The 26,735-nt window shown below is 50.5% G+C and overlaps 1 protein-coding gene across 5 annotated transcripts in view; it reads right to left on the reverse strand.

Moving 5' to 3' along the window:
- LOC134345253 (nesprin-2-like) overlaps positions 1 to 26,735 on the reverse strand; it is a 276,033-nt gene that overhangs the window by 215,250 nt on the left and 34,048 nt on the right. For 4 of the 5 annotated variants that reach the window (XM_063045672.1, XM_063045636.1, XM_063045656.1 and 1 more), the window contains exons 10-22: positions 25,846 to 25,980; positions 25,310 to 25,474; positions 25,020 to 25,180; positions 22,211 to 23,597; positions 21,096 to 21,205; positions 19,874 to 19,991; positions 19,537 to 19,682; positions 18,024 to 18,174; positions 14,059 to 14,615; positions 12,393 to 12,572; positions 6,514 to 6,664; positions 4,900 to 5,058; positions 3,652 to 3,822 (exon numbers count right to left, since the gene is read on the reverse strand). In XM_063045672.1, the coding sequence (XP_062901742.1) occupies positions 3,652 to 3,822; positions 4,900 to 5,058; positions 6,514 to 6,664; positions 12,393 to 12,572; positions 14,059 to 14,615; positions 18,024 to 18,174; positions 19,537 to 19,682; positions 19,874 to 19,991; positions 21,096 to 21,205; positions 22,211 to 23,597; positions 25,020 to 25,180; positions 25,310 to 25,474; positions 25,846 to 25,980 (3,591 nt within the window). The remainder of the gene's footprint in view (positions 1 to 3,651; positions 3,823 to 4,899; positions 5,059 to 6,513; positions 6,665 to 12,392; positions 12,573 to 14,058; positions 14,616 to 18,023; positions 18,175 to 19,536; positions 19,683 to 19,873; positions 19,992 to 21,095; positions 21,206 to 22,210; positions 23,598 to 25,019; positions 25,181 to 25,309; positions 25,475 to 25,845; positions 25,981 to 26,735) is intronic. The other variant, XM_063045664.1, reaches the window with a different exon arrangement.

The raw sequence follows: 26,735 nt of genomic DNA on the forward strand, positions 1-26,735 counted from the left end.
GTTTTGATGGTGGTAAAGTACATGGAAATATCTGGGAATGCCTCCTTTTATTTATCAAAGGCTGGCGGAAGTGGCTATTCAGTTCTCGCGGCTTCATTATAGGAAGGATGTGGTGGAGAGGGTGCAGAGGAGATTTACCAGGATGCTGCCTGGATTGGAGAGCAGTCTTAGGAGGAGAGGTTGAGTGAGCTCGAACTTTTCTCTTTGGAGTGAAGGAAGATGAGAGAGGTGACTTGATCATCTCGTACAAGATGATAAGAGGCACAAATAGAGTGGAGAGAGACTTTTTCCCAGGGCAGAAATGGCCAATACGAGAGGACAAATTTTAAGGTGATTGGAAGAAAGTATAAGGGGGGGAATGTCAGAGGTAATTTCTTTCCCACACTGAGAGTGGTGAGTGTGTCAGTGGAGCATCCTGCCAGGAATAGTGATAGAGGGGGATACATTAGGGACATTTAAGAGACTATCAGAGAGGCTCATGGATGAAAGAAAAATGGAGGGTTATGTGGGAGGGAAGAGTTAGGTTGAAGGGTCAGCACAACCTCATAAGCTGAAGGGCCTGTACTGTTCTACATTCTAATGCTGGTACTGTATACAATATTGGCTAGACTGAGCACTGAGTACAGCTCTGATCACTGCACACAGAGAGGACGTGACTGCACCAGAAAAGGGGCAGAGGAGAGTCACAAGGTTGGAAAACTGTGACTGAGGGAAGACTGGAGAGTTTGGGGTTGCTTTCTTTGGGGTCCAGAAGGCTGAGGAGAGATGACACTCATCCAGGTGGGGTGTTCAGTGCAGCTTCAACAGGCAATGCCTCAAGAAGGTGGTATCTGTCATTAAGGACCCTCAGCATCCAGAACATGTTCATCAAACACAGAACAGTACAGGCCCTTCCGTGCACAATATCGTGTTGATCTCTTAACCCATTCTAAGATCAACCTGACCCTTCCCTCCCACAGAGCCCTCCATTTTTCTATCATCCATGTGCTTATCCAACAGTCTCTTAAATGCCCCTAACGTATCTGTCTCTGCCCCCACCCCCGGCAGTACACTCCACACACCCATCACTCTATAAAGTTATAAGAGTACTAGATAGGGTGGACACTTGGTGTCTCTTCCCCAGGGTACTTGCCTGCTTATGAACCCATGAACACCACCTCACTATTTGCTCTCTTTTTACACTACTTATTTATGTGTTTATATATTTCTTAAATGCAGCATGATTTTTTAAAGTAATGCACTGCACTGCTACCACAAAACAAAGTTCACAACATATCTCAGAGATAATAGGCCCGATTCTGATTCAGAGGGGGTGTAAAAGGGCATCATGGGGCTACAGACCACCTGAGTGAGTGGGACGGAGGGAGTTTGGCAGGTGGGATGTGAGGTCATCACTCTGGTACACAAAATGATAAAGCAGGGAAATTCAAGGGGAGAAAAGCAGAATTAAGGTTTCTGATCACGAACTACAGCAGTTGGGAAAGAGGGAATATTTGACTTGATTTAACCTGCGGAGAGAATGGGACAGGGACGGACAGAACAAAAGGAACATCCATGACAAGGTTGAGGACAAGGTTGCCATGGGGATAAGCTGCTGAGGTCATCTGGTCAGTAATTTATTGTTGTGGGAGGGGGGTGTTAATGAAGGAAGCTGCCGACTGAGGCCAGTCAGAGTGGGAGTACAAAAGATTTAAATGGTGGAAAGGCAGGTGGGACACAAGTGTTTCTGTTTTTCCTTCCAGTTCTCACGAACCCTGATGCTGCCTGGTTAGTTCTCACAGAGGCAGGGCATGTCGAGCTCGCCACTACACCTGGCTAGGGGGAATGAGCCTGTACTTTACCTGATGTAGAGAAATAAATTACAACATACCTGTAAGCTCAGTCTGCTGTGCCTAAACCTGCAGTACTAGTTCGGGAAGGTTCAGATTCTTGGCCTTGCCTCTTATACTGGGCTCCCTCTCTGAACCTCTCCCACACCCTAGTTTGGGCCTCTCCATTTCTCTCTCTCCCCATCTATCCCTCTCTGTTGCTCTCAGTCAATCCCTTGTTCTCTGTCATACACACTCTTTTCCACCTGCTCACCTGATGTCTCCCTCTCTATCTTTCTCAGAATCAGAATCTCAAGTCAAAATAAATTTTCTTATCAAATTATTTATCTGTCACTTCCTTGAGATTCATTTTCTTGAAGGCATTTGCAAGAAAATAAAGAAATACATCATTTACAAGAAAATATATATAACAAAGACAGACAAACAACCAGTTAGCAAAAAAAGACAAACTGCGCAAATTTTTTAAAAATTAAATTGAAAGGTTAAATAAAAAATACTGAGAACGTGGGTTGTAGAGTCCTTGAAAGTAAGTCTATGGGTTGGGGAGTCAGTTCAGATTTGTGGCGAGTGAAGTTATCCAAATTGGTTCAGACACCTGCTGGTTGCAGGGCTGTTCTCTCTTCCTGAACCTCTCCCTCAGTCCCACCCCTTCCCCAATTCCTCTGTCCTTCATTTGCTCCCCGTCTCTGGTACAGAAGGACAGACAGACCAACAAGCACAGGAAAGTGCCCCAGGTGCTCTGTTGGGGGAGGGGGGGTGTGGCAGCACATTACTGTCCTACCTTCTCAGGATGTCTGGTCGGTCCCTACCTCCCGTACAGGTGGACTGCACCACGCCCTGCCTGGGATGTGGAGATGCCAGACTGTCTGACGGTTAGTAAAGTGAAAGTAAATTCTAACAGTGGTATGTGGGGAGGAGATTACACCACCATCTATTTCCTAACCAAACACACACTCTGCTTTGTGAAAGCTGGAGGAAGAGGGTTGGATGATTAACGTAACTTAACTCTTTCGGTGCTGGATGCCTTTTGGAACTTCTGCAGATTCTGGGTTTGATTCTTCCCACAGATGTCCAATCTAACCCTGCACAGGGAGGGATGGTACTAAGGGAGGGATGGTACTGAGGGAGGGGCGGTACTGAGGGAGGGTCACACTGTGGGTGGGGTGGTGTTCACTATTCACAGAGGAGTTGAGGATCTCCCTGTACCCAGAATTCTTTACTTAATCCAAACCCAAAACTGCCAAACCACACTTTGTCTCCTTCATCCTGTGACTGGGATCCTGCTGTTCACATTGGTCACCACCCCCTCCGTCCAACACGAGCAGCCCTCAGAGTGAGGCCTCTGACCAGGCCAGTTGCATGTGACCATCTCTTCAGCCACACCTGGCCGAGCACACAGAGAGTTGTCTCCACCCCTCCATGGGCTCTGTCTACACTTCTCACTGCCTCAGTAAAGCAGCCAACGTAATCAAAGGCCCCACACACCCCAGACGTCCTCACTTCTCTCCTCTCCCATTGGGCAGAAGGTGAAAGCATGTCCCAACAGGCTCAAGGGCATCTCCTACCGGGCTGTTATGAGACTATTAAATGGTCTTCTGGTCTGCTGAGCTGGACTCTTGACCTCACAATCAACCTCGTCCCGTCCAAGGTCTTGCACCTTACCGTCTGCCAGCACTGCACTTTCTCTGTAACTGTAATACTTTAATCTGCATTCTGTTATTGCTTCCCCTTGTATTGCCTCAATGTACTATTGTAACAAAACACTATATCCAGAAGGCATGCCAAACAAAGTTCCTGTCGTGACAACACTAAACCAACTTACCGCACTCCCCCCATCCAGCGGCACTGGCCCCCGCTGGCTCACACTCTCTCCCAGCGGATCCTCCCTCCACAGCACTCGCTCTCCCGTCCTCTTGCCACACTTGGTGAGACTGTCCCACAGGCTCAGAGCCTGCTGCAGGCTGCAGCCATATTTCTCCAACCTCTCCGTCACCTGCCGAGAAACACGGGCTCATTGCGAGGCGACAGCACGGCGCGAATACAGGTGTTCACACATGGCACATATGTGGAGCAGCTCAGTTACAGGGAAAGGTTGGATAGGTTAGTCTTCATTCCCTAGAACATAGAAGGCTGAGGGGAGCTTTGATGGACCTATACAAAATTATGAAGAGTATAGACAGCGTAAACGCTTTTTGCACTGAGGTTGGTTGAGACTAAAACTAGATTGAGGGTGAAAGGGGAACTATTTAAGGGAACCTGATGGGGACTTCTTCACTCAGAGGGTAGAATGAGCTGCCAGTGAAAGTGGTGGATGTGGATTTGATGGTAAAAGTTAAGAGAAGTTTGAACAAGTACAGGGATGGGAGGGGTGTGGAGGATAATGCTCCAGGTGCAAGTAGATGGGACTAGGCAGAAGACCAGATTGACATGGGCTAGATGGACTGAATGGCCTGTTTCCATGCTGTAGAGCTCTATGATTCTGTCAACATGGAGCACAGGGTGATAAACACGGGTGTCCATCCAGGACATGCACATAGAACATATGTGCATACCGGCAACACAGAACAAACACATGTAGCATCAGCACAGACCATCAACATGTTCGGCACACAACGTTCCATGACCTGGGAGAAGATGGACCAAGGGTGAGTTGATAGAAGATTAAGGACTAGCTTTATTTGTCACATATACATCAAAACATACAATGAAGTCTACCATTTGTGTCAACGACTAAGACAGTCCGAGGATGTGCTGGGGGCAGCCCCCAAGTGTCGCTATAGCTCCGGCGCCAACACAGCATGCCCACAACTTACTAACCCTAATCCGTGTGTCCTCGGAATGTGGGAGGAAACTGGAGCACCTGGGAGCTCGCATGGTCATGGGGAGATTGTACAGACAGCAGCAGGAATTGAACCCTGATCACTGATTCCTGGCACCGTAAATCGTTACGGTAACCGCTACACCATCGTGTCACCACCCCCCACCCTCCCCACTCCGTTACCATGGAAGAATCCGGAACATGGTAGGGAGCCGTCATGAAACACCAGCTCCTCATCCTGAGGGCACTTACGTCCAGCCACTGATCCACCAGGTTTTCCGCTTCTCCCTGGAAAGGCAGGGACTCTGATTCCGTGATCCTACGCAGGTTGGACTGCAGACGCCAGCAGATGTTCCTCAGTTTGTCCAGCAGCTCCTGCTTATCACTGAGATCCTGTCTGGTATCATCAACCTGTTGATGCAATGGAGGAGTGATCAACACTCCAGTCCCCACAGGAGTCAGCCACAGGCCAGGCAGCAGCACAGCCATCATTCAGCCCAGTCACTCCGTGCTAGCATGTCACAGGGTACTTGTGGAAGGTTTCAGCACTAGAAGTCTTCAGTAAGGCAGTACTGAGGTGAGGGTCTCACTGTGGGAGGGGAGGTACTGTAGGAGGTTCTCACTGAGGGATGGGCAGTACTGAGGGGTCTCTCTGAGGGAGGGGTGGTACTGAGGGGAGGTTCTCATGAGGGATGGGCAATACTGAGGGGCGGGTGGTACTGAGGGAGAGTCACACTGTGGGGGGGTGGTACTGAGGGAGGGTCACACTGTGGGAGAGATGGTTCTGAGGGAGGGTCACACTGTGGGAGGGGTGTTACTGAGGGAGGGGTGTTACTGAGGGAGGGTCACACTGAGGGATGGGTGGTACTGAGGGAGGGTCACACTGTGGGGGGGTGGTACTGAGGGAGGGTCACATTGTGGTAGGGGTGGTACTGAGCAAGGGTCACACTGTGGGGGGGGTGGTACTGAGGGAAGGTCACACTGTGAGAGGTGTTACTGAGGGAGGGTCACACTGTGGGAGGGGAGGTACTGAGGGAGGGTCACACTGTGGGAGGGGAGGTACTGAGGGAGGGTCACACTGTGGGGGGGTGGTACTGAGGGAGGGTCACACTGTGGGAGAGGTGTTACTGAGGGAGGGTCACACTGTGGGGGGGTGGTACTGAGGGAAGGTCACACTGTGAGAGGTGTTACTGAGGGAGGGTCACACTGTGGGAGGGGAGGTACTGAGGGAGGGTCACACTGTGGGAGGGGAGGTACTGAGGGAGGGTCACACTGTGGGGGGGTGGTACTGAGGGAGGGTCACACTGTGGGAGAGGTGTTACTGAGGGAGGGTCACACTGTGGGAGGGGAGGTACTGAGGGAGGGTCACACTGTGGGTGGGGAGGTATTGAGGGAGGGTCACACTGTGGGAGGGGAGGTACTGAGGGAGGGTCACACTGTAGGAAGGAGTGGTACTGAGGGAGGGTCACACTGTGGGAGGGGTGGTACTGAGGGAGGGTCACACTGTGGGAGGGGTGGTTCTGAGGGAGGGTCACACTGTGGGAGGGGTGGTTCTGAGGGAGGGTCACACTGTAGGAAGGAGTGGTACTGAGGGAGGGTCACACTGTGGGAGAGGAGGTACTGAGGGAGGGTCACACTGTGGGAGAGGAGGTACTGAGGGAGGGTCACACTGTGGGAGAAGCAGTGTTTTGGGTTCGGTCTGCATACAGCAAGTCATTGAGAAATACCCATTGAAGGAATGCTAGAAATGGATAAGCAATCATCCCACCCTCCCCAAAGGCATTCATCCAGACAAACAACATTTCAGTGCACTGGAGCTGTTCCTCTGCTCAGATTACAAGGCCCCGAGCTGTCACCCATACTTACATCTCTCATTAGCTGCTGGAGCTTTTCTTTCGTCATGTAAGACGAGTGTCGTGGAGTCAGATTCTTGCCCTTCTCTATGGTGGACAGCAAATCCTTCTTGTGATTTTGGAACTCTCTCAGGAAGTCCACCAACAGAGAGCACTGCTCCTGCCTGGAGACACAAAGGGGCTGCGTTGCGGCACTGAACAACAGGCTGCCCTTCACAAAACAAAGTCTTTTGCTGAGTGTTAAGAGAGTGTTGTGATCTGAAGTCCAGATCAAAGTCGGAAAGATGATTGGAAGTCTGGATCAAAGCGCAAAGGTTAATCGGAAGTCAAAATCAAAGCCCAAGGTCAGAGGTCTGGATCAAAGCGCAAAGGTTAATCGGAAGTCAAAATCAAAGCCCAAGGTCAGAGGTCTGGATCAAAGATTGATCATAAATCCAAAAGTTGAGGCCCAAAGACTGAAGCCCCGAGTCTGTGAATCTCTGAGAGTCCACTAGGGAAGTCAGGACCCAGTGTCTGCAAATCTATGAGACCACCAGAGGCTGAAGGCTGAAGGTGGCCTGCCTTGGCCTTCGCGGACTATGTATGTGCCTTTGGGAGTGAGGGAGGAACATGGCTTGCTTTGTTGTTGTTTTGTCAAGTGCTGTGTTCTGTTTTGTTGCGTCCTGCGTTGCTCTGCCTAGCACTGTGGGCACGCTATGCTGGCGCTGGAAGACGTGGCAACACTTTCAAAGTACAACCAGCACATCCTTGGGTGTGTTGGTTTATTAATGTGAATGACACAGTTCATTGTACGTTTCAATGTATGTATGACACAGAGGAACATCTGTTAAGGGATGGTGCAGTCTTTACAGCGACTAAACTGAGTGCCCAACAATTTCCAGGCTCAATCCTGACCTCGTGCGCTGCATGTGTGACATTTTCAAGTTCTCCCTGTGATCACACAGGGTTTCTTTGGGGCACTGGTGTTCAGTCAGATGGGAAGAACTTGGGTGGGGTTTGGAGAGGGTGCAGAAAGACCTGGATTAGAGGGTTTGTGTTATCATGAGAGGTTGGACACATTGGGTTTAATTTCCCTGGGGGCAGAGGCTGAGAGAGATGAGCAAGAGTATAAAAGGCATAACCTCTTATAGTACACTGAGTGGACAGCCAAGACTGGTCACCTCATTATAGGAAGGATGTGGAAACTTTAGAAAGGGTGCAGAGGAGATTTATCAGGATGCTGCCCAGACTAGAGAGCACATCTATAGGTTAAGTGAGCAAGGGCTTTTGTCTTTGAAGCAAAGGAGGAGGAGAGCTGCCTTGACAGAGGTGTATAAGATGATAAGAGGCATAGGTTGTGAGATATAGACTATGTGCAGGCAGATGGAATTATCGTGAGCTGTAGAGCCTGTCCCTATGTTGTACTGTTCTATGTCCTAGAACTTAAAACATTACAGCACAGTACAGGCCCCTTGGCCAACAATGTTCTGCAAATCTCTTAACCAATTCTAAGATCAATCTAACCCTTCCCTCCCACATAGTCCTCCATTTTTCTTTCACCTATATGCCTATCTAACAGTTTCTTGAATGTCCCTAATGTATCCGCCTCCACCACCACCCCTGGCAGGGCGAACCATGCACCCACCACCCTCTGCATAAAATAAAAAAACTACCTCAATATCTCCCCATACTTCACTCCAATCAATATACCTTGTATTTGCCATTTCTACCACGTGGAAAAAATCTCTGCCTATCCACTCCATGTGCCTTGTCATCTTGTACAACTCTATCAAGTCACCTCTGTTCCTCCTTCACCCCTCCCTCGCTCTACCCAACCCCACAAGACATGCTCTCTCTTCCAGGCATCATCTGTGTTCTGTGAATTTCCATGTGCATCCTCTTCCTGACCACTGTGTGCTGCCCGGAACCTGACATACAACATATTCACAGCAACTGTGTGCTTATGAGAGATGAATCACTCACCAGTCCTAGAGGTCGCCCGCAGTGATGTCCCAAGCGTTACTACCCAGTCCTGGAGGTTGAAGCAACACTCACAACACGCTGGAGGAACTCAGCAGGTCGGGCAGCATCAGTGGAAATGATCAGTCAACGTTTCGGGCCGGAACCCTTTGACTGATCGTTTCCAGGGATGCTGCCCGACCTGCTGAGTTCCTCCAGTGTGTTGTGAGTGTTGCTTTGACCCCAGCATCTGCAGATTATTTTGTGTTTACAGTCCTGGAGGTTGCCTAGATATCCCATGAGTCACTACCCAGTCCTAGAGGTCACCCTGGATATCTCATGCATTACTAACCAGTCCTGGAGGTTGCCCATGGCGATGTCCCATAAGTTACTAACTAGTCCTGGAGGTTGCCCATGGCGATGTCCCATAAGTTACTAACCAGTCCTGGAGATTGCCCACAGCGATGTCCCATAAGTTACTAACCAGTCCTGGAGATTGCCCACAGCGATGTCCCATAAGTTACTACCCAGTCCTGGAGGTCGCCCTGGATATCTCATGCGTTACTAACCAGTCCTGGAGATTGCCAACAGCGGTGTCCCATAAGTTACTACCCAGTCCTGGAGATTGCCAACAGCGGTGTCCCATAAGTTACTACCCAGTCCTGGAGGTCGCCCTGGATATCTCATGCGTTACTAACCAGTCCTGGAGATTGCCCACAGCGATGTCCCATAAGTTACTAACCAGTCCTGGCGATTGCCCACAGCGATGTCCCATAAGTTACTAACCAGTCCTGGAGATTGCCCACAGCGATGTCCCATAAGTTACTAACCAGTCCTGGAGATTGCCCACGGCGATGTCCCATAAGTTACTAACTAGTCCTGGAGATTGCCCACGGCGATGTCCCATAAGTTACTAACCAGTCTTGGAGATTGCCCACGGCGATGTCCCATAAGTTACTAACCAGTCCTGGAGATTGCCCACGGCGATGTCCCATAAGTTACTAACCAGTCCTGGAGATTGCCCACGGCGATGTCCCATAAGTTACTAACCAGTCCTGGAGATTGCCCACGGCGATGTCCCATAAGTTACTAACCAGTCCTGGAGATTGCCCACGGCGATGTCCCATAAGTTACTAACCAGTCCTGGAGATTGCCCACGGCGATGTCCCATAAGTTACTAACTAGTCCTGGAGATTGCCCACGGCGATGTCCCATAAGTTACTAACCAGTCCTGGAGGTTGCCCACGGCAATGTCCCATAAGTTACTAACCAGTCCTGGAGGTTGCCCACAGCGATGTCCCATAAGTTACTAACTAGTCCTGGAGGTTTCACACAGCGATGTCCCACAAGTTACTAACCAGTCCTGGAGGTTGCCCATGGCGATGTCCCATATGTTACTAACCAGTCCTGGAGGTTGCCCATGGTGATGTCCCATAAGTTACTAACCAGCCCTGGAGGTTGCCCATGGCGACGTCCCATGCGTTACTAACCAGTCCTGGAGATTGCCCACAGCGATGTCCCACAAGTTACTAACCAGTCCTGGAGGTTGCCCACAGCGATGTCCCATAAGTTACTAACCAGTCCTGGAGATTGCCCACAGCGATGTCCCATAAGTTACTAACCAGTCCTGGAGATTGCCCACAGCGATGTCCCATAAGTTACTAACCAGTCCTGGAGGTTGCCCATGGCGATGTCCCATGCGTTACTAACCAGTCCTGGAGGTCGCCCACAGAGATGTCCCAAAAGTTACTAACCAGTCCTGGAGGTTGTCCACAGCGATGTCCCACAAGTTACTAACCAGTCCTGGAGGTTGCCCACAGCGATGTCCCACAAGTTACTAACCAGTCCTGGAGGTTGCCCACAGCGATGTCCCACAAGTTACTCACCAGTCCTGGAGGTTGCCCACAGCGATATCCCACAAGTTACTAACCAGTCCTGGAGGTTGCCCACAGCGATGTCCCACAAGTTACTAACCAGTCCTGTAGGTTGCCCACAGCGATGTCCCACAAGTTACTAACCAGTCCTGGAGGTTGCCCACAGTGATGTCCCACAAGTTACTAACCAGTCCTGGAGGTTGCCCACAGCGATGTCCCACAAGTTACTAACCAGTCCTGGAGGTTGCCCACAGCGATGTCCCACAAGTTACTCACCAGTCCTGGAGGTTGCCCACAGCGATATCCCACAAGTTACTAACCAGTCCTGGAGGTTGCCCACAGCGATGTCCCACAAGTTACTAACCAGTCCTGTAGGTTGCCCACAGCGATATCCCACAAGTTACTAACCAGTCCTGGAGGTTGCCCACAGCGATGTCCCACAAGTTACTAACCAGTCCTGGAGGTTGCCCACAGCGATGTCCCACAAGTTACCAACCAGTCCTGGAGGCTGCCCACAGCGATGTCCCACAAGTTACTAACCAGTCCTGGAGGTTGCCCACAGCGATGTCCCACCAGTTACTAACCAGTCCTGGAGGTTGCCCACAGCGATGTCCCACAAGTTACTAACCAGTCCTGGAGGTTGCCCACAGCGATGTCCCACAAGTTACTAACCAGTCCTGGAGATTGCCCACGGCGATGTCCCACAAGTTACTAACCAGTCCTGGAGATTGCCCACGGCGATGTCCCATGCGTTACTAACCAGTCCTGGAGGTTGCCCACAGCGATGTCTCATGCATTACTAACCAGTCCTGGAGGTTGCCCACAGCAATGTCCCATGCGTTACTAACCAGTCCTGGAGATTGCCCACAGCGATGTCCCATAAGTTACTAACCAGTCCTGGAGGTTGCCCATGGCAATGTCCCATGCGTTACTAACCAGTCCTGGAGATTGCCCACAGCGATGTCCCATGCGTTACTAACCAGTCCTGGAGATTGCCCACAGCGATGTCCCATGCGTTACTAACCAGTCCTGGAGGTTGCCCACAGCGATGTCCCATAAGTTACTAACTAGTCCTGGAGATTGCCCACAGCGATGTCCCATAAGTTACTTACCAGTCCTGGAGGTTGCCCACAGCGATGTCCCATAAGTTACTAACTAGTCCTGGAGATTGCCCACAGCGATGTCCCATAAGTTACTAACCAGTCCTGGAGATTGCCCACAGCGATGTCCCATGCGTTACTAACCAGTCCTGGAGGTTGCCCACAGCGATGTCTCATGCGTTACTAACCAGTCCTGGAGGTTGCCCACAGCAATGTCCCATGCGTTACTAACCAGTCCTGGAGATTGCCCACAGCGATGTCCCATAAGTTACTAACCAGTCCTGGAGGTTGCCCATGGCAATGTCCCATGCGTTACTAACCAGTCCTGGAGATTGCCCACAGCGATGTCCCATGCGTTACTAACCAGTCCTGGAGATTGCCCACAGCGATGTCCCATGCGTTACTAACCAGTCCTGGAGGTTGCCCACAGCGATGTCCCATAAGTTACTAACTAGTCCTGGAGATTGCCCACAGCGATGTCCCATAAGTTACTTACCAGTCCTGGAGGTTGCCCACAGCGATGTCCCATAAGTTACTAACTAGTCCTGGAGATTGCCCACAGCGATGTCCCATAAGTTACTAACCAGTCCTGGAGATTGCCCACAGCGATGTCCCATAAGTTACTAACTAGTCCTGGAGATTGCCCACAGCGATGTCCCATAAGTTACTAACCAGTCCTGGAGATTGCCCACAGCGATGTCCCATAAGTTACTAACCAGTCCTGGAGATTGCCCGCAGTGATGTCCCAAGCGTTACTAACCAGTCCTGGAGATTGCCCACAGTGATGTCCCATGCGTTACTAACCAGTCCTGGAGGTTGCCCACAGCGATGTCCCATAAATTACTAACTAGTCCTGGAGATTGCCCACAGTGATGTCCCATAAGTTACTAACCAGTCCTGGAGATTGCCCACAGCGATGTCCCATAAGTTACTAACCAGTCCTGGAGATTGCCCGCAGTGATGTCCCATGCGTTACTAACCAGTCCTGGAGGTTGCCTGCAGTGACAGTCCATGCTTCTTTGGCAGTCTGGACTATTTGTTGTGCCTCTCCAGCGAGGGTCGGGTTGGAGGTGACCAGCTGCTGAGCCATTTCCCTTAGCAGGGCGAGTTCCTGTTCCGTCCGCTGCAGCTCGCACTCCAACTCCTTCAGAGCGTCCAGCCTGGGGGTGGGTTACAGGGTCGCAGTTAGTTCAGGCAGACTCAGACAAGTGTACAGGTGGAGGGGGTGGGGACTGAGACCCGGCTCGAGGACGGAGGGATCGGTTACCCAGCCTCGTGGACCAAGGTGTGAGGGAAGCAGAGGGTTACCTCCATGTCAGCCTGCTCGTGGCTCAGGCCAAGCTGGCCATTTAAGAGTCCAGGCGGCAGGCATTCGAGGGCTCTGCCCAGGCCAACTGTCTGGGGTTACGTCCATGCCCAGGTGTCCCTGGAAACATCCACTGGTACAATGGCACATTTCTAGCACGGGTGGGCACCTGAGGGGTTCAAGTGTGTTGTGGACAGCGACGATTGCGTTGTGTAATTGTAAATACTGTGAACCATCAAGGCTGTACAGGAATGAGACATACCAGCTAGTGGAGTGGTGTCGCAGCAATAACCTTGCACTCAACATCAGTAAGAGGAAAGAGCTGATTGTGGACTTCAGGGAGGGTAAGACAAGGGAACACATACTAATCCTCATATAGGGATCAGAAGTGGAGAGAAAGAGCAATTTCAAGTTCCTAGGTGTCAAGGCCTCTGAGGATCTGACCTGGTCCCAACTTATCAATGCAGCCATATTTCATTGGGAGTTGAAGAAGATTTGGCTTGTCACTCAAAACTCTCGAAAACTTCCACAGGTGTACCGTGGAGAGCATTCTAACACGTTGCATCACCGTCTGGTATGCGGGGGCGGGGGGGGGTGCGGTTCCTATTGCACAGGATCGAAGTAAACTGCAATCAGTCAGCTCCATCATGAGCACTAGCGTCCTTAGTATCCAGGACATCTTACAAGGCATGGTGCCTCAGAAAAGCGGCTTAAGGACCCCCACCACTCAAGACATGCCCTCTTCTCATATATACTGTCAGGAAGGAGGTACAGAAGCCTGAAGGCACTCACTCAGCGATTCAGGAACAGCTTCTTCCCCTCTGACATCTGACTCCTAAATGGACAGTGAACCCATAAACACTGCCTCACTACTTTTTAAAATTACTGATTTTGCACTAATTACTTTGATTTAACTATTTATTATAAATATATATACTTACTGTAATTAAGTTTTTTCTCTGTATTTATCATGTATTGCATTGTACTGCTGCCGTAAAGTTAACACATTTCATGACATATGCCGGTGATGTTAAACCTGATTTTCATTCTGATTCTCTCCTACTTTCCTCCTGTGCAAAGTGTCGGGAGGGAAAGGCTGGCTTATCACAAGCTGGCAAATGATAAGATGTGGAGTCAACAGGTATAATAGGAGATTACTGGGACCAGGGGGTTGAGAGGTGGGCAGTGATAACTATGTTGTGATTTGAAATTGTAAACAGAGCACATCATGAAGTGCTGTAATTCTGTCCTTCTGTGGTCCTTTAATATACTGAATAAACAACCTCTGGGAAATGGAATGGAGAGTGGTTGGTGGAGGTGTTAATCCCAACGGTACCTACCTCCCCTGTACGGCCGGAACTGTGGCTTCAGGTAACAACATGGCTTGTGCACATTGCTCAATTTCTTGCAGGTGTTGGATGAGTCGCTCTTGCCCTGTGCGCATCTTCTCCTGAGGGGGATGCTCCTCCCGTCCAGTGGCATCTCTCTCCCGGTCCAGCACTGCCACCAAGTCCTGGCAACGAACCCTGCCGCCCAAACTCCCGTCGCTGAGGCAGAGGCCCGCCGCCTCCAGTGTCTCATCCAGCTGTCGGGCCCTAACCCATAATCGCTTGGCCTCCTCCTCTGACCGTGGGCTGGGTGTCTCTGCAGCTGCCTGCTGCCCCTGTCCAGCTCCATCCCAGGGCTCTGCGGCCCACAGTGACCGCAGGAAATGGTCCAGGCCTTGGAGCGCTGAGGCAGCAGCCTGCATCTGTGCCCCCATCTCCTGACATCGCTGGGCATAGGCATGGGCAATGGAGCACACTGCACGGTGATCGACAGGCTCTAGGCTGTCTGGACGCTCACCACACACGACTTCACTGCCTTCAATCAGGGTCCCAGCCGCAGTCTGAAGTTGCTGCAGAGTAAGTAACAAAGTCACAGTGCAGAAACAAGCCCTTTGGCCCAACTCTGCCATGTTGGCCAAACCCCTTATCTAAGAAATTATGTGCTGGCATTGCAAAGGTTACAGAGGAGGCCCACAAGAATGATCCCTGGGATACAAGGGTTAATATTTCAGGAGTGTTTCATGTCTCTGAGCCTGTACTCACTGCAGTTTCGAAAAATAGGATGGGGGTTTCACTGAAACATAACCAATATTGAAAGGCCTAGTCAGAGTGGACATGAAGAGGATGCTTCCAGTTGTGGGGGAGTCTAGGACCAGAGGGCACAACCTCAGAATAGAAGGGCAACATTTTAGAACAGAAATTTTCGGATGACTCTGCCATAGTTGGATTTATCAGCAAGGGAGATGAGGTCGAGTACAGGGCTACTGTAGGAAACTTTGTCACATGGTGTGAGCAGAATTATCTGCAGCTTAATGTGAAAAAGACTAAGGAGCTGGTGGTAGACCTGAGGAGAGCTAAGGTACCAGTGACCCCTGTTTTCATCCATGGGGTCAGTGTGGACATGGTGGAGGATTACAAATACCTGGGGATACGTATTGACAATAAACTGGACTGGTCAAAGAACACTGAGGCTGTCTACAAGAAGGGTCGGAGCTGTCTCTATTTCCTGAGGAGACTGAGGTCCTTTAACATCTGCCGGATGATGCTGAGGATGTTCTACAAGTCTGTGGTGGCCAGTGCTATGTTTGCTGTTGTGTACTGGGGTAGCAGGCTGAGAGTAGCAGACACCAACAGAATCAACAAACTCATCCATAAGGCCAGTGATGTTGTGGGGATGGAACTGGACTCTCTCACGGCAGTGTCTGAAAAGAGGATGCTGTCTAAGTTACATGCCATCTTGGACAATGTCTCCCATCCACTACATAATGTACTGGATGGGCACAGGAGTACATTCAGCCAGAGACTCATTCCTCTGAGATGCAGCACAGAGCGTCATAGGAAGTCATTCCTGCCTGTGGCCATCAAACTTTACTACTCCTCCCTTGGAGGGTCAGACACCCTGTGCCAATAGGCTGGTCCTGGATTTATTTCATAATTTACCAGCAGAATTTACATATTACTATTTAACTATTTATGGTTCTATTACTATTTATTATTTACGGTGCAACTGTAACGAAAACCAATTTCCCCCGGGATCAATAAAGTATGACTATGACTAAATGAGGAGGAATTTCTTTAGCCAGCGGGTGGTGAATCTGTGAAATTCACTGCCGCAAATGGCTGTAGAAGCCCAGTCTTTGTGTACATTTAAAGCAGGGGTCGATATGTTCTTGATTAGTAAGGGTGTCAAAGGTTTCGGGGAGAATGGGATTGAGAAAGTTAATAAGTCAGCTATGATAGAATGGTGGAGCTGACTGGATGGGCCTCAGTCTGCTCCTATGCCTCATGATCTTATTGTCTAAGATATGCACCTAAACTAATCCCATTTGCCCAGGTTTGGCACATATCTCTCTAAACCTTTGCCATCCTTGTTCCTGTCCAAGTGTCTTTTATTGTACCTGTCTCAATCACTTCCTCTGACAACTCATTCCATATATTGACCACCCTCTGGGTGAAGAAACTCTCCTTTAGGTCCCTTTAAAATTTTTTTGTCTCCTACCGTATGTCTAGTTTTTATTCCCCTTCCCTGGGAAAAAGACTATGTGTGTTCACCCCCCACGCCCATGGATATATACACCCCTCGGTCTCCTATGTCCCAATGAATAAAGTTGCAGCCTGCCCAACCTTCCCTATAACTCAAGCTCCCAAGTCTTGTAGATCTCCTCTGTATTCATAGCATCTTTCCTTTAGCAAGGTGACAAAAACTGAATGCAATATTCCCACTCAAGCCTTGCCAATACCTTGTATAACTGTAACATCCCAACATCTATACTGAAGGCCAGCACGCCAAATGCCTTCTTCACCACACTGTCTCACCCATAATGCTGCTTCCAGCAAAATATGCACTTGTTGTGCCCCACAACTCTCCCATGATCTGACCATAAATCCTACCCTGATTTAACTTCTCAAAGTCAACACTGCATTGTCAGGATTATATTCCTTCATAAATCAAAGTACTGAGTATAGGAGTTGAAGTTGGTATATATGTGATGTTGAAGTTGTCCAAGACCTAATTATGTGAGGCCTAATTTGGAGTACTGTATGCAATTCTGGTTATCTGCCTACAAGAAGTAGATCAATAATTTTGAAAGAGTATAGAGAAAATTTACAAGGTGTTATGTGAGGACCTGAGTTATAGGATAAGCTTGAGTAAGTTATGACTTTATTCCCTGGAGTATAGGAGAACGAGGGGAGATTTAATAGAGGTATACAAAGTTATGAGAGGTATAGATAGAGTAAAAGCAAGCAATTTTTTCCAGTGAGGTTGGGTGGGACTGGAACAAGATGTCATGGGTTGGGTGAAACTGGAACAGGAGGTCATGGGTTAAGGGCAAAAAGTGAAATATTTAAGGAGAACCTGAGGAGGAACTGCTTCACTCAGAAGATGGTGAAAGTGTGGAACGAGCTGCCAGCAGAAGTGGTGGATACCGGTTCGATTTCCACATTGAAGAAAAGTTTGGACAAGTACATGGATGCTAAGGATATGGAGGGATATAGTCCAGGCGCAGCACAATGGGACGAGAAAGAATAAAAGTTTGGCACAGACTAGATGGGCCAAAGAGCCTGTTTCTGTGCAGTACTGCTTTATGACTCCATAACTCGAACATAACCTCATGGCTCTTGAACTTGGATCCAATCAGCCAACTTGCCTTTGATCTGACCAGAAGGACAGCCAATGAGTTCTGTAATTGGACACCGGCTGGGAGGACACACAAAGAGCTCTGTGATTGGACACTGACTGGGAGAAAAAACAATAGGTCCTGAAAAGGGGACTCGGCCTGAAACCTTCTGAGTCTCTCCAGCATTTTGTATATTTTGTTTGGACTTAAAACATCCGCAGAATTTCTTGTGAATAGGATCTGTGATTGGACACTGACTGGGAGGACAGAGGACAGTAAATTCTGTGACTGGACATTGATTTTGAGGACAGACAACAATGAGCTCTGAGATTGGACACTGATTGTGAGGACACCCACTTTCTTGCTCTGACATTGCCACCAAGCCTGTACATTCTCTCCCAGATACTTCCTGCACCTCATGAGAGCCTCTGCCTCCACCACCCCCTCAGCCAATGGATTCCCAATTCAAACCCCTCTCTGGGAGGGGACCCCCTGGATCCCCTTCCAAACCACTTCCCCCTTAAGCCTCAGGCCTCTAGGTCTGCCTTTGTTCTAACATGCTGTCGAATCTCCCATGCACCTTCTCCTGTACTGTGCACTCAGCACCTCCCACAAATCCACCTCTTTGACCAGATGTACCTTCAGCAGCTCCAGATGGGGCTCGAGCTTCAGGCTGCGTCCACTCAGCACCACTGGCTGACTCTGGAATCGGAGCAATGAGTCATGCAATGGGAGGATTTCCTCCTCTAGTCCCTCCAGGGTTCCGAGCACCGAGCTCAGGGACCGTTCTCTGTAACAAACACATACAGCATTAACACCAGCACACAACCAACAACAGACGTCTCTGTATCCTCCTCACTGGCAGTGAGAGAGGAGAAAAGTCACCAAAGGCTCCAGCAAATGTCTAGATGCATTTTGACTGGTCATATCACTATCTGGTACAGAGGCCTGGAAAAAGCTGCAGAGGGTTGTAGATTCAGCCGGCTCCATTGCACGCCCAACCCTCCCCACTATCAAAGACATCTTCTAAAGGTGATGCCTCAAGAAGGCAGTCTCCATCATTAAGGACCCTCATCAACTGGGACGTGCCCTCTTCTCATTAATATCACCAAGGAGGAGACACAGGAGCCTGAAGACCCACACTCAATGATTCAGGAACAACTTATTCCCCTCCACCATCAGAATTCTGAAGAGTCCATGAACTGTTTTGCTGCCTTGCTCTATTTTGCTCTGTTTTTTCACTATCTACTGAGGACCTCCTGTAACTAATAAAGTGATCACTGAGTGTACGTTCCTGGTCTTCTGCTGCTGGAAACCATCCACTTCAAGGCTCAACATGTTGTGCCTTCAGAGCTGCTCTCCTGTATACTACTGTTGTAATGTGTGGTTATCTGAGTTACTGTTGCCTTCCTGTCTGCTTGAACCAGTCTGACCATTCTCCTCTGACCTCTCTCATCAACAAGGAGATTTCACCCACAGAACTGCTGCACAAAATCTCTTTTTTCTCTATTCTTATTGTAATTTACCATGTATTTTATGTCTTGCACTCTACTCCTGCTGCAAAACGAATTTCATGTCATGTCAGTGATACTAAATGTGATTCTGATTCTGGCAGGAGACTGCAGAGGATGAAATCTGGGGCATTGCACCGACAGCAGGAGGAACTCAGCACGTCAGGCAGCATCGGGAGAAGGCAAAGGAGCGGCCCTCATTCTGAGTCAAACCCCGACACGAGGACTGAGAAAGGTGATGGTTAGTATAAAGGAGGGAAGGGAAGTGGTGAAAGAGGAGTCCGAGGTGATTGGTGGACTGAGGACGGGTGTGAGGGGAGTTGTGCCAGGTGAGGGCAGTTGGAGTAAGGCGTAGGGAGGGGAGTGCTGGAGATAGCTGCTGGAGGGAGGTAAAGAGGACCACAAGGGCTATCAGTCCCTGACTCTTTTAAGTAAAGGAGACGAAAGTGTGAACCATCAGGGGAGAGGGGTATGACAGACAGAATCAGAACCACAGAAGGGGTGGGTGGGTGGTGGGAGGGGGGGAGGTCAACTATATGTGCAGAGGGGGATGTAACCAGGAAGGGGAGAGAAGGTGAAGAGGGGCTGGAAGGTGAGGTTGGGGTGTGGTGATGTTCAGGCACAGAGGCAGCGGGAGGTACCTGCGCTGGAGAGCTCGCAGTAGCTGCACCAGGTCCTCTCTCCCACTCCTAGTGGCTGAAGGCAGTATGTAGGGGTCCATTCCATGCTCTTCCATCAGCTCTGCGTCAGACCCAGACAGGCAGGATGTCACTTCAGACTGGGCAGCCTGTGAGGAAAGAGAGTGTCAAGGGCAGACATTTCCTACCTACAGGCTGATATGGCAATGTCCTGCCAACACTACCCCCCTTTGTAAACCCAACGTCACCTATACAGTCCTAGTTCAAACACCCTATTTACTCTCACCAAACTCTTTTTTTCCTCTCTCTCTCTCCTCCCTCCTCAATTCACAATCCATACCTGCACCTCCTGAAGCTTCTCCCTCAGATCCAACAAGGTTGGCTGGCAGTGGGCGTCCAACGCACCCCAAGTCCCCAGCCTCTTCAACATCTGCTCCAAATTTTCTGCTGTTTCATATCTGAGCACAAAGGAAAAGCACACAGCCCAGGTTAGACAGAATTTCAGCTGGGTGCTAACAAAAAGCAGATGTTAAACCGAGAACAGAGAGCTCTAAGACTGGACACTGGCTGAGAGGACAGAGATTAGCTTTATTTGTCACACGTACATCAAAACATCCAGTAAGTTGCATTGTTTTGCATTGACTGCCAAATTACAGTCTGCGGGTTGTGCTGGGCAGCCCACCAGTGTCACCACACTCCCAGCACCAACACAGCATGCCCACAACTTACTAACCCCAAGAGTACGACTTTGAAATCTGGGAGGAAACCCACACAGTCACAGGGAGAGTGTACAAACCCCTTATAGACAGCGGTGGGAATTGACCCAGGGTGATGTTTTAAAGCATTATGCTAACCACTACACTACTGTGCCTGGCTGGGAGGACAGGCTGTACACAGCTCCTGGGAGTTTCTAATTAGTGGCATCACCCATGGAGTCATACAGCACACAGACACAGCCCCTTTGGCAAACTCAGCCATGCCAGCCTGACCTAGTCCCACTTGCCAGCCTTTCACCCATATCCTTCTCTAGTAACACGTACAAAACACTGAAGGGAATCAGCAAGTCAAGCAGCACCTATGGAAAGGAATAAATAATCAACCTTTCTGTTCTGATGAAGGATCTTGGACCAAAACACCAAATGTTTACTCCTTTCCATTGACGCTGCTTGACTTGCTGAGTTCTTCCAGTATTTTGTACGTGTTACTCTGGCTTTCCAGAATCTGTCATGTTTCCAATTCTCTCCCAACTCTCCTATCCAATGTAATCTGGAGCAACGAGGATGACTTGGAAGGGTTGGGGTTATTGAGATTGGGTGAAACACAGGTAGAGGTCACTGAAATGAACCTTGGTGCCTACAATGACACCAACCATTCCTGTAACCAGTAACCAATCTTCCCTCCTGCCTTTTGTTATGAGGATGAATCAGATCACAAAGAATCCTTCATCAGAATTCACTATCAGATCACAGAGAGTCCTTCATCAGAGATCACTCATCTCTGCGGAATGAATCAGATCACAGAGAATCCTTCATCAGAGATCTCTCATCTTTGTGGAATGATACCTTGTCACTACGTCACGGCTGCCTCGACCTTCCCTCTCTTGTTCCTCAAGGCCCTGAAGTTCTGTCCCACGGCGATCAGTCAAGGACAAAACCGGAATTCCAAACGACTCCTAAATCAGGGAAAGAAGAAGCACATACTAAGATCCGACCCCAACTCAGAGACAGGAACACAGTGAGAACTGACCCCGGTTCGGAGATAGGGACACAGTGAGATCTGACCCCAGCTCAGAGACGGGGGTACAGTGAGTTCTGGCCCCAGCTCAGAGATGGGGGTACAGTGAGATCTGGCCCCAGCTCAGAGACGGGGACACAGTGAGATCTGGCCCCAGCTCAGAGATGGGGACACAGTGAGATCCGACCCCAGCTCAGAGACGGGGACACAGTGAGATCTGGCCCCAGCTCAGAGACGGGGACACAGTGAGATCTGGCCCCAGCTCAGAGACGGGGACACAGTGAGATCTGGCCCCAGCTCAGAGACCGGGGTACAGTGAGATCCGGCCCCAGTTCAGAGATGGGAACACAGTGAAATCTGACCCCAGCTCAGCGACAGGGACACAATGAAATTTGACCCCAGTTCAGGGATGGGGGCAGTGAGATCTGATCCCAGTTTAGAAATAAGGGTACGATGAGATCCAATCCTGGTTGAGAGACAAGGGTACAGTGAGACCTGATCCCAGCTCAGAGGCAGGAGTACAGTGAGCTATTTTTGCATAACTTATTTATTTATATACAGTACATATACATAAGTATACATATACATAGAAATATATATATATATACACACACACAAACTTTCATTTCTTAATGTAATATATTATTTTGTGTATTGCTGCTGCAAACAAATTTCACAACATAAATTTTATCTTAATTCAGTTTAGCAACATGGTAACCACTTTGATCATTTTGCACTAAACTAGACTTCTTCTTTGTTTCTTGTAAAAAATTGTGCATAATTTATGTTTAATTTGTGTTTTACTTGTGAATGTTGCTTATCTGATGCTCTGTGCCTGTGATGCTGCTGCCAGTAAGTTTTTCATTGCACCTGTGCATCCATCTACAATAAAATTAATCTTATTTCTCTGAGAATCAGTTAGAAAAGAAAAAAAACAGATTACCTCTTCCATCATTTCAGGTGATCTTCCACAATCCTCTCCGGCTGGGGCATACACCACACGTCTGCAGTCTGAAGATTCCCCCAGTGCCTGGGAATAATTAGGAATGGGCTGACTTTCTCCTGGTAATGATTCCCGTCTGTTCTCCTGCGCAGGTTGTCCTACATCAAGGTCCGACACGGAGCTGCCTACTTGCAGGAGCCCACTGGCCGAGAGCTGGTTCGAAGCCCCACACGGGACAGAGCCGAGTCCCTCGCCTCTCACCCCATCATCACTGGGAGCTGTAATATCCTGAGGGGCCGCTGGTAACTCCCCTGTGGGCACCCTCACCTGCCCATCCCAAACCACAGGGTTATTCCCTGGTGGAGAGCAGCCACTCTGTTCCTCTGCACAGGGACTGACGCCCTCGGCCCTGGGGCTCCAAGTCACTGTGCCACGGTCCTGTTCGTGCTTGTCCTCTGGTACTGTTGTGGGCTGAGGTTCTTTGGCCCTCCGTGTGCTCTGTTCGTGGGAGTGGTATCCCCAAGCCTGTGATCCTGAGGCGGGCAGGCCGCTCCCTGCAGCCTGGGGTTCTTCATAGGCACGACACGGGCCTGGGTTTCCACCTGGGAGCCCCTGCCCCTGAAGGCTAAAGCCCCCAGAGGTGGGTGGAACACTTCCCTCTTCCTTTCCCAGACCCAAGGGCCAGTTCCCACCTCCTGTCCCCAAGTCTCCTGCTACCCAAGTTTCTGGGCTCTCCGACCAGCTCTGGTGGCCACCCTTGGTCACAGGGAGGTGTCCGGCCAGGCTCTCCAGGTTGGCAGGGGGACCTTTCTGAACTGGCCCCACTGTGCCAGTCCCCACTGGGGCCCCGGTCTGTCCTGCATCTACTGTGACTACCCCACCCCGTATTCCTGCTGGCTGACCGAAACACGGGGCAACTCCAGAAGCATCCGGCTCCCACCTTCCGAGGACTCCCAGTCTCTGATGGAGGTTGTCGGCTTCCTTGACCCCCTCCAGCTCACTGGATTCCTGAAGTATGTTCTGTCCATCCTCACTGAGTGAGCAGGACAGATAGCAAGGAGGGGCAGAACTGTCACCCTCGACTACGGGGGCTCTGGAAGCTGTTGGACTCCCCTCCACCACTCGGGTGGGACCTCTGCTCTCCAGCCCAGCACCCAGAACATCTTCATCCGGGTCACCCCCTGCCACCCCGGGTGGGCGGACAGCCTCGGAGTCCCTGCTGCACTTGGCTGCTCTGAGCTCAGTGGGTTTCTGTTCCTCCTTGCCAGCACAAGTCACCATCCTGGCTGGATCTCCGGACCACTCCATCCCAGCCAGCCGACCAAGTTCCTCCTGTGATCCAGTCTGGAGCAGCTCACCCTCCCTCCAGACCGCGGCACCCGGCTCCCTGCAAAATTAAATGTTCGGTGATTGTCACATCTCCCAGACCCAAACAAACACAACCCGCACAATTAGACAGAGAGCAAAACTTGTTTGTCAACCTACATGCAAAACACCTGGAATGCTCCACAAAATTGGCAATAAATCTTTCGAACATAGAACAGTACAGGCCCGTTGGCCCATGATATGCTGACCTTCCCATTTATTCTAGGATCACCTTCCTACCCAAATAGTCCTCCATTTGTCTTTCATTCATGCCTACCTAGGAGTTTCTTAAAAGTCACTAATATATCTGCCAACCTACCCCCTCCCTGGCAGCACATTCCACGCACCCACTACTTGCTGTGTAAACAAAACTTACTTCTGACAACCCGCTACGCTTTCCTCAGATCACAGGAATATTATGTCCCCCTGTATTAGCCATTTACACTCTGGGAAGAAGTCTCTGGCTGTCCACTCTTATCAGCTTGTACACCCCTATCAAATCACCTCTAATCCTCCTTTGCACCAAAGAGAAAAGCCCCAGCTCGCTCAACCTATCATCATATGTCATACTCTCTGATCCAGGCAGCATCCTGGTAAATGTCCTCATTGCCCACTCTAAAACTTCCACAACCTTCCTATAATGAGGCGACCAGAACTGAATACAATTGTACGTTCCAAGTGTGGCTTAACCAGAGTTTTATACAGCTGCAACATTACCATCAGACCATAAAACATAGGAGCAGAATTTGGCCATTTGGCCCATCAAGTCTGTTCCACCATTCCATCATGCTGAATTTTTACCATTCTCCTCCCTTCTCCCAGCAGCCTTTAATCCCCCTAATAACCAAGAACCTATCAACCTCTGCTTTAAATATACCCACTTACCCTATGGCTCTTGAACACAATCCCCCAACTAATGAAGGCCAGCACTCCATACACCTTCTTAACTACTCTACCAACATGCATGACAACTTTGCGGGATCGAGGGATGTGGACCCCAAGATCCCTCTGTTCCTGTGTACTGCTAAGAATCCTGCCATTTACCCTGTACTCTACCTTCAAGTTCATGCTACCAAAGTGAATCACTTTACTCTTTTCCGGAATGAACTCCGTCTGTCACTTCTCAGCCCAGCTCTGCGTCTTGTCAATGTCCTGTTATAACCTATGACAACCTTCTGTACTATCCACAACAATATCAGCCATTGCAATGGGACATTAAGTCCTCTCTCTCGGACTGCTCAGTCTTTGCATCAGTAATTTAGCAGAACTCAAGATCACCTTGCACTCTGACAATTCCTTTGAACATCTGGTCCTGGATCACAGTGAACAGCTGGTTCACCAAAACCTCCAGGGGTTAAGACCTACCTCCCTCCCATCCTGGCCCTGGGCGATCCCACCTAAGGCAGGCTACTCATTAACATTAATGCAGCCAGAGGATACCTACCCTGTCACAGGTGTCCCAGCCCCCGTCGCCTCCTCCAGCTTCCCTGGGCCGTGTTCACAGCCGGTGAGGCTGACCCTGTAGGCAGACCCACAGTCGGCCTGCTGCCCTGTCACCATTCGTGGTTCACCCTCCATCAAAGCAGCACCTTCGCCAGCAGCGGTCTGCAAGGAAACACAGACCCAGGTACATATTCACACAGGTATGCACATACACACATGCGCGCACACACACAGATTCACCGTGAGGCGAGACTGTCACCCAACCGGTGACCAGGCGCGGAGGTACAGTACCTGCTGTGCGGGACCAGCTCCCCGGCAAACACTCGGCGTTCCCGGCACCGGCTCCGGCTCCGCCTCCGTCCCCATCTCGGACTGCCGACGAGCCCGGCCGGTCACCGTGTGCCGCACCGCAGAGTCCAGTCGCTGCAAGTGCGCGGCGACAGCCGGCTGCACCACCTGGAAGGGAAACCACAGCTCTTTGGCGCCATTGCAGCCTCTGACCCGAGAAGGGGAGAAACAGGTGAAGAGCTTCACCCAACACAGGCACAACGGTCAGGGGAGGCGGGACAGACGCTGTCGGGTCGGGCTGGGTCGGTCAGTTTGGGATAGAGGTCGGGGTGGGCCCGTCATCATTTTGGGATAGAGGACAGGGTGAAGTCGGTGGGTCGAAATGGGAAGGGTCGGGGAGGAGTTGATCGTGATGGGACGAGGTGAGGTGAGGTAGGGTGTGTCAGGGTGGGGTTGCGGGCGGGCCTTTGGGCTGGGGCGGGGCTGGGCGTTCCGACTCCCCACAACCACCACCACTACTACTACTACTATGGACTCACCGCCCATTGCCGACGGAGTTCTTCCCGCAGCTCGGAGACCGCTTGGCGCTTCTGGGGGGAGGCGGTGGTCTGGAGCACGTCAGTGGCGGCAAGGAACCGGCACAGAGTCCCCGAGTCAAAGGCCCGGATCGTCTCCTACGAGGAACAGCAGCGGCTCATATGGTGCTGGCCACCACAACACACCCCTCTCCTATCCCCCCGACCCCAGTGACCAATCCCCTCCCCCAAGCCCTGACCTACTGCCCACCCTCATACTCCTCCCCGTGTCCACTACCCACAAGACTCAGATTCCTCCCCTACGCACTGATCTGCGCACTGCCCATACTGCTCCACCCTCGGTCCTCTGACCTCACCTCTTCCCCTTGACCCACTGTCCCACCCTCGCACCTTTCCTCCAGCTCTTCCCCTTACCCACTGCCCCAGCCCTACCCCCTCCCCTACCCCTCTCCTTCCCCTGGGTCACAACTCACACAGCCCCAACTCCTTCCCTACCCCTTGCCCATTCCACCCCACCCTCAGACCTCTCTCCAACCCTCCCCAATCCACTGCCCACACAGCCCCACATCTTCCCCTACCCCCTGCCCACACTACCCCACCCACCATCAGACATCTCCCCCACTCCTCTGCTCCACAGCACCCATCCTGCCCCTTCCCACCCCATCTCATCTCACCCCCACATCTTATGACCCAACCTGAGACACCAAGGTCTGCAGATGCTGGAATGGGCAGCATCACATAAAGTTTGAAACTTCGGCTGTCCATTTCCCTCCACAGTTTCCACTCAACCCTCTGGGTTCGTCCACCATCGTGTTTGTTGCTCCTTACCCCAGTCCCTCCGCAGCCTTGGATCCAATCCCACTGCCTTCACATCCCCTCCTATCCCCATTTTC

Source organism: Mobula hypostoma, chromosome 1, assembly GCF_963921235.1.
Source record: "Mobula hypostoma chromosome 1, sMobHyp1.1, whole genome shotgun sequence".
NCBI classification, from domain to species: Eukaryota; Metazoa; Chordata; class Chondrichthyes; order Myliobatiformes; family Myliobatidae; genus Mobula; species Mobula hypostoma.